Raw genomic sequence first — 16,121 nt, forward strand, 5'->3', positions numbered from 1 at the left:
CTTGAGTAAAACAGATTGTCTTTTGATCCTGAGAAAATAGAGTCTATGTGTCTCATGAACTTTGTAAACTTGCTGTTATCAACTTTGTATGTGCTCAAGCTCTATCTGTGTAACCTTGATTTTTGTAAGCTCTTTCCTTGCTCTCATGTATAAAACGAGACTCGATGTAGAAGTCAAGTTTTGTCAGTCTCCCACAGAGGCTGTCTGTGTCCTTTTTTCAGAGTATACTCCGCTGAACTTTCCACACCTGGAGAGTTCAGTTATTTCCAAACAACAACTTCTGGTTATGGTGGCCAGAGCAGTATGTGGTATTTTGGGGGAGTGTGAGTACCCAGGTTGAAGAATAGAATGTGAAGGACTCCTCATTCTGAAGAAATATCATTGAATAAATGCAGGCAAATTCAGAAAGGCAAGTAAATCTAGTGGGTGATAGGTCTAGATGGGTAGGTGCTATTACACTATAATATAGTTCATTAAATGGAGATGTGAAATTCATACTTGGATAGTTTATTTAAAAAAACTTCATGAATTACAAAGGTAAATTCATGGTGAGACTTTTCTCAGAGGTTGGATTGTGGCAATTGGATTAAGCAGGTTTCAAACGTTTGAATTCAATCATTGGCATCCTCATGTGTTTCCAACTCTGCAAAATCTAATCATGTGCACCTGTACCTTTTCATGGAGTTGATAACCCTATCACTTGGAAGAAATGGGCGTGGTCATTGGAGAATATAAAGCATCCAGCAAGACCCAAGCTTAATCTTCTCTGGAGCCCAGAGCTGTGATGTTTGGAGTTGGCTGAGCTGTGGAGACTTTTGAAAGTTTCTGCCACCAGCAGTGGAGCACCTAAACCCTGAACTGAATTTGAGAGTTGCCTACTGAAAAAGAGTGGAAAATTTTATTAACTACAACCAAAGGTGAATTCTGATGAAGGTACAATGAAATTCTGATATGTTCAGTTAAAAGTAAAACTTTAATGGCAGTCTTGGACACAAAAGCTAGTTGTATTTATTCTGTCAGTACTATCTATGTTTGAGCACTTCCTCAAGTACAGATTCCATGTAGGATTTGCAGACAACTCTTATTTTTACCCACACTATATCAAGTAACCTCCTTATAAAATGTGGGTAAAAATAGAAAATTAGTAAATATTGTTGAGACAAATAAAGCAGTTAATCCATAGAAAAGGATTTAATTCAATGAGAAATACTAGGCAACACATATTAAGTTCTCCTATTATTGTTTTAATATCATCATGGTCATTGATGTTATCAGTCTACAAATGATGTTACCAGTCTACAATTCATGCTAACTATTGTTTCCTGATTATTGTGATACTTGAACATTCACCAGTTCAAAATATGGCATGCTCTGATGATATTAACTGGCTCCAGGAAAACTTGCTTTCCTGAACTAGAAGTGACTTTTTTTTTCTTCTTTTTGTCTTGAAAGGAGGAGTTTTGTTATTTAAGTTGGAAGCAAGCTCTGAACTCTTTAGGGTTAAGACATCAGATTAAAGCCAACATTGATCGTATGAAGTTTCATTTCTTTGTAAACAAATTCCTTTGTCTTTAGAAAAGCACTTCTATCACTTTGATGACAGAAGGAACTGAGGCCATGAGGAGAGAAACGAAGGGTGTGCTAGTGTGGGTTCCAGTCAGGGAGTCATGGAGATCGAGAGAGACAGACTGAGGTTCTGTGTGTGCTTCCGTTTGAATCAGCTAATAAAGTAACTCTGCAGTCATCCCAACACTTACCCTCTGTTCTTATCTTTAAGGGCCTTCCCAGGTGGTTCCATGGTAAAGAATCCACCTGCCAATGCAGAAGATGCAGGAAACACTGGTTCAGCTGCTGAGTTGGGAAGATCCCTTGGAGAAGGGAATGGCAACCCTTTCCAGGATTCTTGCCTGGGAAATCCCAAGGGCAGACGAGCCTGGTGGGCTACAGTCCATAGCGTAGCAACAAGTCAGACAGGACTGAGCGCACGCACACTAATCTTGAAGCTTCTCCATGTATTAATAATTTTAGTATGACTGAAATCCTGGTTTATTTTATTTATTTTTTTTTCATTTATTTTTATTAGTTGGAGGCTAATTACTTCACAACATTGCAGTGGGTTTTGTCATACATTGACATGAATCAGCCGTGGAGTTACATGTGTTCCCCATCCCGATCCCCCCTCCCACCTCCCTCTCCACCTGATTCCTCTGGGTCTTCCCAGTGCACCAGGCCCAAGCACTTGTCTCATGCATCCCACCTGGGCTGGTGATCTGTTTCACCATAGATAATATACATGCTGTTCTCTCGAAACATCCCACCCTCGCCTTCTCCCACAGCCATAAGTCTGTTCTGTACATCTGTGTCTCTTTTTCTGTTTTGCATATAGGGTTATCGTTACCATCTTTCTAAATTCCATATATATGTGTTAGTATGCTGTAATGATCTTTATCTTTCTGGCTTACTTCACTCTGTATAATGGGCTCCAGTTTCATCCATCTCATTAGAACTGATTCAAATAAATTCTTTTTAATGGCTGAGTAATATTCCATGGTGTATATGTACCATAGCTTCCTTATCCATTCATCTGCTGATGGGCATCTAGGTTGCTTCCATGTCCAGGCTATTATAAACAGTGCTGCGATGAACATTGGGGTGCACATGTCTCTTTCAGATCTGGTTTCCTCAGTGTGTATCCTGGTTTATTTTAAATGAAACAGTTGCTAAGGACTATTTTATTGTATTTCATCTTTTGTATAATAGTTCATAACCAAGGTGTGTATAGCCATCATCTCTAGGTTTGTTCTGGGGAGGAAAGCAAATAGGAAAATTAGAGTTCAAGACAGGACTTTGTCCAAAAGATTTATTTTTCCTGATGAGGGCAGAAGAAAGACTTTTTCTCTTACCCTCTCTTCTTTCTTTCTTTAATTTTCAGAAACATGGATTCAGACACACTGCAGGTCTTCCAGAGTGAACTCACCTGCTCCATCTGCATGAACTGCTTCCTGGACCCCATCACCATAGACTGTGGGCACAGCTTCTGCCGTCCCTGTCTGAGCCTTTGCTGGGAAGAAGGCCAGACTCCAAGGAGCTGCCCTGAGTGCAGGGGAATAGCAGAGAGGCCTGATTTCAAAACCAATATTGTCCTCAAGAGGCTGGCTTCCCTTGCCAGACAGGCCAGAGCTGACCACGACCGCCGCTCTGAGGAGCAGATCTGTGAGACACACCAGGAAGCCAGAGGCCTCTTCTGTGAGGCTGCCCAGACCCTGCTCTGCGGGCCCTGCTCTGAACGCCCCGAGCATGCAGCTCACAGCCACAGTCCGATACACAGGGCTGCTGAGGAGTCCCGGGTAGGTGATGCCTCTAGAGCAGTTTGGGATGTAGAGGCTCCTAAGTCAGAGAGGAAGATGAGAATGCTATTATGGTGATGGGATGGAGATAGTGGAGGTGGGATTTCTGAATGTGGATCCTCACATATAATGGGTCCTGTCAGTGTTGTTTGCCCAGTTGTCCACACGTGTGGAAATGCAGCCTCCCGGGGCAGGTGGCACCAGGGACACAGGCTTCTGATGGGAGCATGAGGCTCCTCTTACTCAGGCTATTAGAGTCTGAGTCTCAGTATCTTGGGGAATGTATTCCATTATCTGTAAAGTTCCCCCAGTTCTCTAGTATACAGTTCTATTCCTTGATATTCGAATATTGGCATCAAATTAAATTAATTTGGAAAAGTCTGGCGACAGCTTCCTAAATTAAGATTTCTGTGTAACTAATAAATGCCATTGCTCATGAATAAGGGGATTAAATTTATGGTGTCATCTTCTCTGTCACTAAATCCCATGGGTATTTTGCAGGAGAAACTCCTGAAGACAATGAGCTCTTTATGGAAAATGAGAGAAGAAATACAAATCAGCCTGAACCAGGAAGCTAACACAACTCAGTTCTTTGAGATAATAATAAAAATGTTCGTATTTATTTGTATAAATATTGATATAATTTTAGCCTAGATTTTTTAGGTCAATGTAAGTTCCTGTTAAAGGCTACTGGTCTCTTCCCTAGAGGAGTGGTTTCAAATGACTGATCAGTAACTGCAATTGGAACAGGCTAATATATGCTAGTTCAAAGAATGCTAGTATTTTGGGAGACCAAGCCATGAAATGTATTCCAAGGCCACACTTTGAAGACTGGAATAAGCCTTTTCAGACATGGGGTATCAGACACATCACACTAACTGTGACTGTGAGGAGGAGAGAGGAAGGGAGTCGTACCTAGAGGGGAAATGATGGCTCAGGGGTAAAGAATCTGCCTGCAATGCGGGAGCCACAACAGACGTGGAGTACATCCCTGGGTTGGGAAGATCCCCTGGAGGAGGAAATGACAACCCACCCCAGTATTCCTGCCTGGAGAATCCCATGGACAGAGGAGCCTGGCAAGCTATAGTCCACAAGGTCACAAAGAGTTGGGCACAACCGAAGAGAGCATGCAGGAAAAAAAAAATACATAAATAAAAAATGGGTTAACTTCATGAAGGAATATTGAGAAGAATCAGAGAAAGGAACAAGAGAAAAACAAGACTTGAGGTGGAGAGGAAATAATTGATGGAATAAGAACCCGGAAGAATCCTCCTTGGGAGACAGCCTGGGGTCCCTCAGATGACTTGATTTAAACAGGGAAAGAGATTAGGGATTCAGAAAAAGCATGGGCAATAAGGACATATTCAAGACTCTTTGATGCATGTGGCAGTTTGTCAGGAACTTCCTTGATGACACTAAGGAAATAATATTTGAAGCTTTCTTTTGAATGTGAACATAAGTAATGCTTTGGAACCACTATCTCTAGGACTATGTGGCCTTAAGGAAGGTGATGATCAAGCTTAAGTATCAGAGGATACTTCGGTTGCTCCGGGACAAGGAGCAACTGCATCTGAGGGCCCTGGAGAAAGAAGCCAAGGAGATTTATGAACAACTCAAGGAGATTGTATTCAGAATGACTCAACAGAGGGAAAGTCTGAAAGAAATTGACAGAGAGCTGACGGAGATGTGCCACATGCTGGACATGGAGCTGCTCCAGGTGAGAAAGGAGGGTCCATCCTCAGAGAGAGAAACACTCTTCTAGACCAGCTGCTGTGACACTGAAGTATTACCTATCCAGACAGGTGGTAACACAATCAGCAAGATTCTGTGACCAAGGGAAAGTTAATTTTCTTGGAGTAAATCTCAGTATACATCCCACTATACCCTCAGCACTCTCTGCTATCCACACTTCCTGAAGACACTGAGGTTCTTCCTGTCACACAGGCAAGATGTTTAGAACTGGTATCAATTTTAATGCAATATATAATTATTTTATGCAATTGTCTGGTTTACCTTAATTGTTACCATAAATGATGAGATCATTTCTTGTCGACAGCACCGGGCAGTGAGTGACACTGGAAACCTAGATGTTGCTGCAGCATTGTGCAGACCCTTCCTGCCCCCTTTCCTTCCTTAATGAGACCTGAGGAATCCTATCATGTTTTAGGTTAGGGTTGGTTATGAAGATTGCTTCTGAGTGTTACTTAGAAGAGAATTAGAAAAACATGTCTTATTATGAAACAGGAATAGGAAAAGAGATGGAAACGGACAGAACTCTAATGATTAACGTGATCTTTTTTTTTTTTCCCTCTGCAGGGCTTGGAAAATGTACTGGAAATGTGAGTATACACTAATGATTTTTGATTTCTGAAACATTTTTGTCTTTTTGATAAGGTGGACCCACACTTCTTGCCTGGGATCTGGAGATTCATTTCAGGTCCTCCCCATATCTAAATCCCAGGATACAGGATCCTTTATACATTATGCCACAGTGTCTGCCGATAACTAATACGCATGCTCCTGTACACTTTGTCACCTCAAGACAACTTTACAACGTATACCGTGTAAAGTAAATGCTGCATAAGTCATTCCCTGGTATGTGGCATTTTCAGTTTTTACATTTTTGGAAGTTTCTGGAATTTTTTGTGAATTTTTTCACTCAGAACAAAGGCAAAGGGGAAGGAAGTTTACACTGGGATCTTGGGATTGACTGGTGCACACTGTATATGAAGTATATTTAGAACAGTAGCTCTAATCCTATTATAAAATAAAGGAATAAATAAGCAAATGCATAGCCCAGAATGTACAGATGAATCCATGTGTGAATCCACAGGTACAGAACCCTAGCATATGGATTACCAACATTGTCTTTTTGGCTATTTCCTATTTTATTTCAAAAGAATTTCAAGGGTTTCTGACCCTTGGTCTCAGTAGTTTCCTTTCCATTTGACTGAAATCAAATATATCTGAAAACCTGCTGACATTCTGGGCTTTGTTCCACCACTCAACCCATTCTCTCCAGCCTGACCACAATAAAAATTAGCAAGGGATTTTTCTAGGACATCAGAGGAAGCACCTATCCTAGTGAGTTGAAAGATGAAAAAGGCATGAAAGAGGCACACTCCCTACCATGAAAAGAGAGACTGTGATTTTGTTAATACTGGGTAGCAGTGACTCAGCCCGTTCCATCACAGCAAGCCCCCTGCAGGCAGGACCTCACAGGGAGTGACTTTCTTCTGCCCATTGGGAAGTGAGACATTCAGGACCAGGGCAGCCAGGTTGGACCTGGGTCACCTTGCTGGACTTACAAGAGTAAACAAGTCTGGTCAGTGAGGACTTCTGTTTAGACACAGAATGCATCCTTGACTACTTTGTGAGCGAAGTGTCAAAAGCTTAGCCTGAATTTTTTGCTGTCTGTAAAATGCCCAGGATCTTTGAATTGATGGAATTGATGAAGGGAATGAAGTTTAGTGAGTGCAAGTTTGGAATATTGTCTGAGAAAAATGGGGAAAATGAAATTTGATGTGATTTATATTTAGTAAATATATGGCAACATTTTTATATTCTCAAATGAGTAAAATATATTGTATAAGCAAATCACCAAAAGTAGGAGAATCCTGAGAACATATCAGATCCTGTAGTGAAGTCTGCTGTTTTGCATTGCTCGAGTGATTAGCCATTGGTCTTGACATGGAACCCATGTCCTTCATTAGAGGACTGACGTGGCACAGATACAGAAGCCTCAGCCCGTGAACCCAGAGCTCCCTTCCTGGCCTGTCGCTGGATTCCTAAACATGCTGAACAACTTCAGAAGTAAGAATAAGCCTTTTGGTGATCAGGACTACATTTCGTTAGAGCTTCTTGGGAACAACCCTTCTTTCATTTTTGTTGTTGTTCTTTTTTCGGATATGAAGGTGGTGCATAAATTCCTGAAGTTGTTAACATTTTGTCTACCTCTATCAGTTCAGTTCAGTCGCCCAGTCTTGTCTGGCTCTTTGTGACCACATGGACTGCAGCACAGCAGGCTTCCCTGTCCATCACCAACTCCTGGAGTTTACTCAAACTCATGTCCATTGAGTCAGTGATGCCACCCAACCATCTCATTCTGTCATTCCCTTTTCCTCCTGCCTTCAATTTTCCCCAGGATCAGGATCTTTTGAAATGAGTGAGTTCATCATATCAGGTGCCAAAGTACTGGAGTTTCAGCCTTAGCATCAGTCCTTCCAATGAATATTCAGGACTGATTTCCTTTAGGATAGACTGGTTGGATCTCCTTGCAGACCAAGGGACTCTCAAGAGTCTTCTCCGACACCATAGTTTAAAAGCATCAGTTCCTCAGTGCTCAGCTTTCTTTATAGTCCAACTCTCACATCCATACATGACTACTGGAAAAACCATTGCCTTGACTAGATGTATTTTTGTTAGCAAAGTAATGTCTCCGCTTTTTAATATGCTGTCTAGGTTGGTCATAACTTTTCTTCCAAGGAGCAAGCATCTTTTTATTCCATGGCTACAGTCACCACTGCAGTGATTTTAGACCATCCCCCCAAATAGTCTATCACTGTTTTCATTGTTTCCCCATCTATTTGCCATGAAGTGATGGGACCAGATGCCATGATCTTAGTTTTCTGAATGTTGAGTTTTAAGCCAACGTTTTCACTCTCTCCTTTCATTTTCATCAAGAGGCTCTCTAGTTCTTCCCCTTCTGCCATAAGTGTGGTGTCATCTGCATATCTGAGGTTATTTATATTTCTCCCAACAGTCTTGATTCCAGCTTGTGCTTCATCTAGTCCAGCATTTCTCATGATGTACTCTGAATTTAAGTTAGATAAACAAGGTGATATTATACAGACTTGACTTATGCTTTTCCGGACTTGGAAACAGTCTTTTCTTCCAAATCCAGTTCTAACTGTTGCTTCTTGTCCTGCATGCAGATTTCTCAGGAGACAGGTCAGGTGGTGTGGTATTCCCATTTCTTGAAGAATTTTCCACTTTTTTTGTGATCCACACAGTCAAAGGCTTTGGTGTCATCAATTAAGCAGAAATAGATGTTTTTCTGGAACTCTTTTTTTTTTTAATGATCCAGCAGATGTTGTTAATTTGATCTCTGGTTCCTCTGGCTTTCCTAAACTCAGGTTGAACATCTGGAAGTCCAGGGTTCACATACTGTTGAAGCCTGGCTTGAAGAATTTTGAGCATTAATTTACTAGCATGTGTGATGAGTGCAATTGAGCAGTAGTCTGAACATTCTTTGGGATTGCCTTTCTTTGGGATTGGAATGAAAACTGACCTTTTCCAGTCCTGTGGCCACTGCTGAGTTTTCCAAAGTTGCTGGCATATTGAGTGCAGCACTTTCACAGCATCATCTTTTAGGATTTAAATCGCTCAACTGGATGTCCATCACCTCCACTAACTTTGGTTGTTTGTAGTGATGCTTCCTAAGGACCTCTTGACTTTGCATTCCACGATGTCTGGCTCTAGGTGAGTGATCACACCATCTTAGTTATCTGGGTCATGAAAATCTTGTTTGTATAGTTCTTCTGTGTATTCTTACATCCTCTTCTTAATATCTTCTGCTTCTGTTAGGTCCATGCCATTTCTGTCCTTTATTGAGCCCATCTTTGCATGAAATGTTTCCTTGTATCTCTGATTTTCTTGAAGAGATCTCTAGTCTGTCCCATTATATTGTTTTCCTCTATTTCTTTGCATTGATCACCAAGGAAGGGTTTTTGTTTGTTTGTTTGTTTTTTAATCTCTCCTTGCTATTCTTTGGAACTCTACATTCAAATGGGTATATCTTTGCCTTTCTCTTTTGCCTTTAAGTACTCTTCTTTTCACCATTAATTATAAAGCCTCAGACAACCATATACCTTTTTGTGTTTCTTTTTCTTGGGGATGGTCTTGATCACTACTTCCTGTACAATGTCATGAACCTCTGTCCATAGTTCTTCAGGCATTCCCTCTATCAGATCTAATCCCCTGAATCTATTTGTCACTTCCACTGTATAATCATAAGGGATTTGATTTAGGCCATACCTGAATGTTCTAGTTGTTTTCCCTACTTTCTTCAATTTAAGACTGAATTTGGCAATAAGGAGTTCATGGTCTGAGCCACAGTCAGCTCCTGGTCTTGTTTTTGCTGACTGTGTAAAGCTTCCCCATCATTGGTTGCAAAGAATATAATCAATCCCACTTTGGTATTGACCATCTGGTGATCCATGTAGAGAAGTTGTTGTTGGAAGAGGGTGTTTGCTATGACCAGTGAGTTCTCTTGGAAAAATTCTATTATCCTTTGCCCTGCTTCACTGTGTACTACAAGGCCAAATTTGCCTGCTACTCCAGGTATGCCTTGACTTCCTATTTTTGCATTCCTGTCCCCTATAATGAAAAGGACATCTTTGTTGGGTGTTAGTTCTAGAAGGTCTTGTAGGTCTCCATAGAACTGATCAATTTCATTTTTTTCAGCCTTACTGGTTGAGGCATAGACTTGGATTACTGTGCTATTGAATGGTTTGCCTTGGAAATGAACAGATCATTCTGTTTCTGAGACTGCATACAAGTACTGCATTTCAGACTCTTTTGTTGCCTCTATAGTCAGATTATAAACACCAAGTCTGATGTTTGCCACCTATAATTTCCTGAAAATGCAAAGCCAGATACACACACACACACACACGTGTATATATATATATATATCTGACATAGGATGAGACATCTGACATAGGATGAGAAGAAGGAGAACAACAAGGCTGTTACTGTGATTATAAAGACTGTTACTGTGATTATAAAGACACAGTATTTTAGTTCTGTGAATGACCATCAATATGTTGTTTACTCAGTTTATTTCACTCTTGAGCCTAATCCGTCATTGTTGCTTTTAATTTACTGTATGGGCTTCCCTGGTGGCTCAGATGATAAAGAGTCTGCCTGCAATGCAGGAAACCCAGGTTGGAGCCCTGGGTCGGGAAGATCCCTGGAGAAGGGAATGGAAATCCTCTCCAGTATTCTTGCCTGGAGAATTCCATGGACAGAGGAGCATGGCGGGTACATACAGTCCACTGGGTCTCAAAGAGTCAAACAGGACTGAAGGACTAACACTTTCATTTTCACTTCATTATAACTACAATTATTATACATTGCCCAAAGAATATTTATTATTTCTAAAATTAGGAATAAATGACAGAAAAACTGAAATGGGCTTTGGCAGAAGAATTGTAATGCTCTCAATCTCACAACAACTTTAAGGCAAGGGATGCATGAACACTGTTAGTCAGAACATCTTTTTTGAAGCTTCCAAATTATTCATAGATGGATTTCTATCAATTTTTTGACCTTTGAAAATGTAATAGGTAGAGATTATACCCCCATAAATATCCACGTGATAACAAAGTGCCATCTGCAATTTCCATAGTATTAAGTACAAACGACACAAGAAAAGTTTTCTAATATAAGAATACGTGTTTTTACGTGAGTCCTAGAATAAATATGAAGAGACTGACATAAATCAGATTTCACCCAGTTCATGATATATGTCTTTTTAAAATTTTCTCTTTGATTTGATGTACTTCTGCATGCCACAGAGATAGTAATAACTTTTATTCTTCAGAGAAGAGTCACTCTAACTCCCTTTGCTGCCTTTGTTTTGATTTCCTTGGAGGAGGAAAATTAAAAAGCTTATTGTGTAGACAGCCTCTGCCTCTCAGAGACATGGAAATTCAACTGGCTGACACAATTTTTACTCTTTCCTCAGTGAATAATGTTCTGAGTTGGACAACGACCGTTCACCATGTGATCCTGGATGATGCAAGTGTGCTGTTTGAGGATGACCATCCCGGCGGGTCCAGACAGCCCCGGGGCGGGGCGTGTGCTGTGTTCTGGGGAGGTTGGGCCTTCACCTCCGGGAGGCAATACTGGGAGCTGGACGTGTCACTGTCCTCCAGCTGGGTTCTGGGGGTCTGTAAAAGCATCTTCACACGTGATACCAGTATCAGCATGGTGCTGAAGAAGCATTTTTTTCTGTGTTCTACAAAGGTGAACAGTCAGTATATTCTGTCCACCACCTCCCCACCCTTCGTTCAGTTTGTGAAAAGGCCTCTGGGTAAGATTGGAGTGTTTTTGGATTATGACAAGGGAACTGTGAGCTTCTATGATGTTTTCAGAAGTTCCCTCATATATAGTTCCCTTCCTTCCGCCTTCTCCTCCCCTCTGATACCTTTCCTTTGCCTTAAATCTCCATGAATTGTCCAATTCTTGGACCATTTACTGGAGCTTCTTGTCTGGGGATAATGCTGCCCTTCACTTCTTGTGAGGGCACAGGATACCTGACTGTGTCCATCAGCGCATCATTATTTAATGTAACATAGTGACTGTATGTTTATAAAATGGCATAAATGTGTTGTATGCATAAATCTGTTATTAAACTTTAATAAATATTCATTATGAAGTATTTCATAGAATATAGTCAATTGCTTTTCTTTTTAAAATAAGGATTATATTAAACTAAAGTTTATGTACCATAAAGGTCACTACCTTTAAACTACATAATCAATGGTTTTAGAAATATACAAAATTGTAAAACAAAGACTGTTTCATTGCAGGACATATGGGTGAACTTCAAAAGGAACCAATGCCCAGTACCATTTACTCACTCTAGCATATACCATTTCATCACACTCTTCAGCAAACTTTTCTCAAGTTAGTAGATATTTTGACTACTTGAGGGAAATTCCTGTGATAGTTCAGACAGTTCTTATCTTATTTCATATCACTGTTACATTCCCACTCTCCGTGCAGTACTCAGAACAGAACACATAGAAGTGTTTGGTGAATCAGTGAAGAAATGCATGAATTAAAGAGTTCATATAGACAAAAGCCCCAGATAATCACAATGGCATGATCATTCATCTAGAGCCAGACATCCAGGAATGTGAAGTCAAGTGGGCCTTAGGAAGTATCACTATGAACAAAGCTAGTGGAAGTAATGGAATTCCAGTTGAGCTAATTCAAATCTTAAAAGATGATGCTGTGAAAGTGCTGCACTCAATATGCCAGAATATTTGGAAAACTCAGCAGTGGCCACAGGACTGGAAAAGGTCAGTTTTCATTCCAATCCCAAAGAAAGGCAATGCCAAAGAATGCTCAAACTACCAGACAATTGTACTCATCTCACACGCTAGTAAAGTAATGCTCAAAATTCTCCAAGCCAGCCTTCAGCAATACGTGAACCATGAACTTCCAGATGTTCAAGCTGATTTAGAAAAAGCAGAGGGACAAGAGATCAAATTGCCAACATTCGCTGAATACTCAGAAAAGCAAGAGAGTTTCAGAAAAACATCTATTTCTGCTTTATTGACTATGCCAAAGGCTTTGATTCTGTGGATCACAATAAATGGCAGAAAATTCTTCAAGAGATTGGAATACCAGGAAACATGATCTGCCTCTTGAGAAACCTTTAATCAGATCAGGAAGCAACAGTTAGAACTGAACGTGGAAGAGACAGGTTTCAAATAGCAAAAGGAGTACCTCAAGGCTGTATATTGTCACCCTGCTTATTTAACTTATATGCAGAGTACATCATGAGAAATGCTGGGCTGGAAGAAGCACAAGCTGGAATTAAGATTGCCTGGAGAAATATCAATAACCTCAGATATGCAGATGACCACCCTTATGACAGAAAGTGAAGAAGAACTAAGAGCCTCTTGATGAAAGTGAAAGAGGAGAGTGGAAAAGTTGGCTTAAAGCTCAACATTTAGGAAACTAAGATCATGGCATCCGGTCCCATTACTTCATGGCAAATAGAACAGTAAACAGTGGAAATAGTGGCTGACTTTATTTTTCTGGGCTCCAAAATCAGTGCAGATGGTGATTGCAGCCATGAAATTAAAAGACACTTACTCCTTGGAAGGAAATTTATGACCAACCTAGACAGCATATTAAAAGTAGAGACATTAATTTGTCAACAAAGTTCTGTCTAGTCAAGGCTATGGTTTTTCCAGTAGCCATGTATGGATGTGATTTGGACTATAGGAAAGCTGAGTGTTGAAGAATTGATGCTTTTGCACTGTGGTGGTGTAGAAGACTCTTGAGAGTCCCTTGGACTGCAAGGAGATGCAACCTGTCCATCCTAAAGCAGATTAGTCCTGGGTGTTCATTGGAAGGTCTGGTGTTGAAGCTGAAACTCTAATACTTTGGCCACCTGATACGAAGAGCTGACTCATTGGAAAAGACCCTGATGCTGGGAGGGATTGGGGGCAGGAGGAGAAGGGGAAGACAGAGCATGAGATGGTTGGAGGGCATCACCGACTCAATGGACATGGGTTAGTGTGGACTCCCACTGTTGGTGATGGACAGGGAGGCCTGGTGTGCTGCGATTCATGGGGTTGCAAAGAGTTGGACACAACTGATAGACTGAACTGAACCGAATGGACAAAATATTATTCTTCTATTGACAAAAGTTTCCAAAAGACAGCTAACATAATAGATGTAAAGTACTAGGGATAAAGGCAAGAGTAGAGAGGAAACTGAGCTGCAGATTCACAGCTTAAGGAAATTCCACTATTTTGAGGTTAAAAATATCTATTACATAAGCTGTTGATTTTGAGTTTCCCCTAAGACAATCAGTCTCTTTTTGACAGATCTCAAAACCAGCTTCTCTGTTTATCTCATTGTATCTCTGGATCCTCTCTTCGACCCTCGGTCCTTCAGTTCACAGAAGGCCATTCTGTGTGGTATGGAATCCAAGGCCTTTCCTTTCAGCCATTTCTGTTTTCATTTTCACCTTTTTACTTCACTTTCCTGGATTATTTCTCTGATTCTAACTCTCTTGATTGAATAACTCATTTTTTTCTTAAGTTCCATCTAGGATAAGCCCTATAAAACTGGGTGGAAAACATGCTGAAGAGATAAGGGAATTTTGAAGAGTACAGATGTTGCATCTGAAATCCAAACATAAAGTTCAATTCAGGATTTGCAACAATTTTCATTTTATTTTTAAGGGTCAACTTAGATTATAGAAATGATATATAACCAGTGTGGTATGATTTTCTCATTTAGGAAATACAAGAAGAGGAATTTTCCTTCTGTGGAATCATTGCATCCCACACACTACAGAACTTCAAGAAAGAATTAACCTTCCATGTCTTTGCTATGAGGATGGTCAAGCTCTTAGGGTGGTGCTTGTATCACTGGTACCTTGTAAGTGGCTCCAAATTCTAGAAATGGCGTTTCCAGTGTCCAAGGAAGATCTTGTGAAATTACTAGAAGACATGTAGAATAGTCCCCTACTCAATGATGGCCACACATTCAAAATACCTCCATACCTGATAGACAGGGGAAAAGTTACTTATAAGATACTTCTGGAGAAATGTGTATAATGGAATGATTAGAAACTTTTATAAGATGAGGAAACTGTGCATTTTAAGAGTTATTCCTGGAAATTAAGGAATATTTAAAAAATCCTCAGAGAAACAAAACACACATGTACACATGCACACACACACTATTCTAATTTACCCAAGAAGCCCCTGAAAGCTTACCCATTTTTTAAAGAACTTATGGCCCTAATACTTCCCCAAACACCCCAAACTGAGTATCAGGGGCTGACAATGGTTCTGTCTGAGAAAGACAAGTAGTTCTCAGAGAACATAAAGCTGAAATACATTCAAGATTTCAAGGAGAAATAGGAGTCCGAGGAGAAAGTGGTTCATTTCAGGGAACATGATTCGAGTGTTCAATATTCCAAGACAACGGATGTTCCCAAAGAATATTCCAAGAGATTATGTGTCCAGTTTTCCAAGAAATCAGATGTCCCCAAAGGAATCCAAATGAAAGCCCACGAGAAGTTTTAGGACTATGTACAAGAGTTGAATCTCCCCCAGAAAACTATTTTTCCATGAGGGATTCAATTCCATGGAGAGTCTAAAAACCCTTCCAAGGACAGAGGTCAGATTTTCCATGAGGATTCGTGGTCAAGTCTAGTTGCCAGAATCTCCCTGCAGGAGACTGGAGATTGGCAGATCCTGCCAAGGCATCCTGAAGAGTCAGAAACAGCATTGTAAGAAACGGGCTAAGGAGGTGCAGAGACAGCACAAGGTGAACCTGGGTCCTCGGCTCTAGAGTTAGTGTCCTGAAGGACGTGCTGTAGATGGGGACTGTAGATCTGCCTGAACCTGGGCTCAGGGATTCCCTCATGCTCACGTTCTCACACTTTCTGTAAGTTGTCTCTCTTATGCAGCAGATTTTTTTTTTTTCAACTTGTGAACCCACATGGAACCATTATTATTACCCAAGCCCATAGTTTTCACTATTGCTATATGAAAATATTTTTATTTTAAAACATAAAGGTCTTTGAATTAGATACATATTAGGTAGATAGGCAGATAGCTAGTTATTTCAGACTCTTCAAAATATTTTTACATTTTACTTTATTAAATATTTGTGAAAGATGATTTTGATTTTTTTTTAATATCAAGCAGTTAAGTAGTGCACAAGGCATTTGGTATTCAAAAAATGACCAATACATATATTTCCCATGGAATGCTGTGCATGAAGTTTCATACACTGGTATGCTCTTTAATATATGCTTTTAGGATGCACTGTACATAAATGCTTTTGATTTCATAAAGTTTCAAGAAATTTTCAATTTTATATTCTTTTATTAATAGGTGACTAAAACATTGAATTTGTTCAGAAAATTTCTTATCAGTTTGTGTCACTTGCTTCCCTACTTGGCTTTAATTTGCGAAACTAGGTCTAAGTTACAATTCTTCTTACCTA

The 16,121-nt window shown here is 40.2% G+C and overlaps 1 protein-coding gene across 1 annotated transcript; it reads left to right on the forward strand.

The window, feature by feature from the left end:
* Positions 1-2,936: 2,936 nt before the first annotated feature.
* LOC122431328 (tripartite motif-containing protein 64-like) lies at positions 2,937-11,585 on the forward strand. Its single transcript, XM_043452605.1, has 6 exons — positions 2,937-3,347; positions 3,849-3,962; positions 4,834-5,077; positions 5,918-5,925; positions 7,061-7,160; positions 11,098-11,585. Exons 1-6 carry the CDS (start codon positions 2,937-2,939, stop codon positions 11,583-11,585), a joined length of 1,365 nt encoding a protein of 454 aa, XP_043308540.1.
* Positions 11,586-16,121: the final 4,536 nt, after the last annotated feature.

The sequence above is a fragment of the Cervus canadensis genome, chromosome 29 (genome assembly GCF_019320065.1).
Source record: "Cervus canadensis isolate Bull #8, Minnesota chromosome 29, ASM1932006v1, whole genome shotgun sequence".
NCBI lineage: Eukaryota > Metazoa > Chordata > Mammalia > Artiodactyla > Cervidae > Cervus > Cervus canadensis.

Excerpts from the sequence above, each read along its gene's own strand:
- LOC122431328 (XM_043452605.1), top strand. The coding sequence starts at position 2,937 with ATGGATTCAGACACACTGCAGGTCTTCCAGAGTGAACTCACCTGCTCC. Across the intron at positions 3,348-3,848 it reads GGGCTGCTGAGGAGTCCCGG|GAGAAACTCCTGAAGACAAT; the intron begins GTAGGTGATGCC and ends GGTATTTTGCAG. Across the intron at positions 7,161-11,097 it reads CATGCTGAACAACTTCAGAA|TGAATAATGTTCTGAGTTGG; the intron begins GTAAGAATAAGC and ends CTCTTTCCTCAG.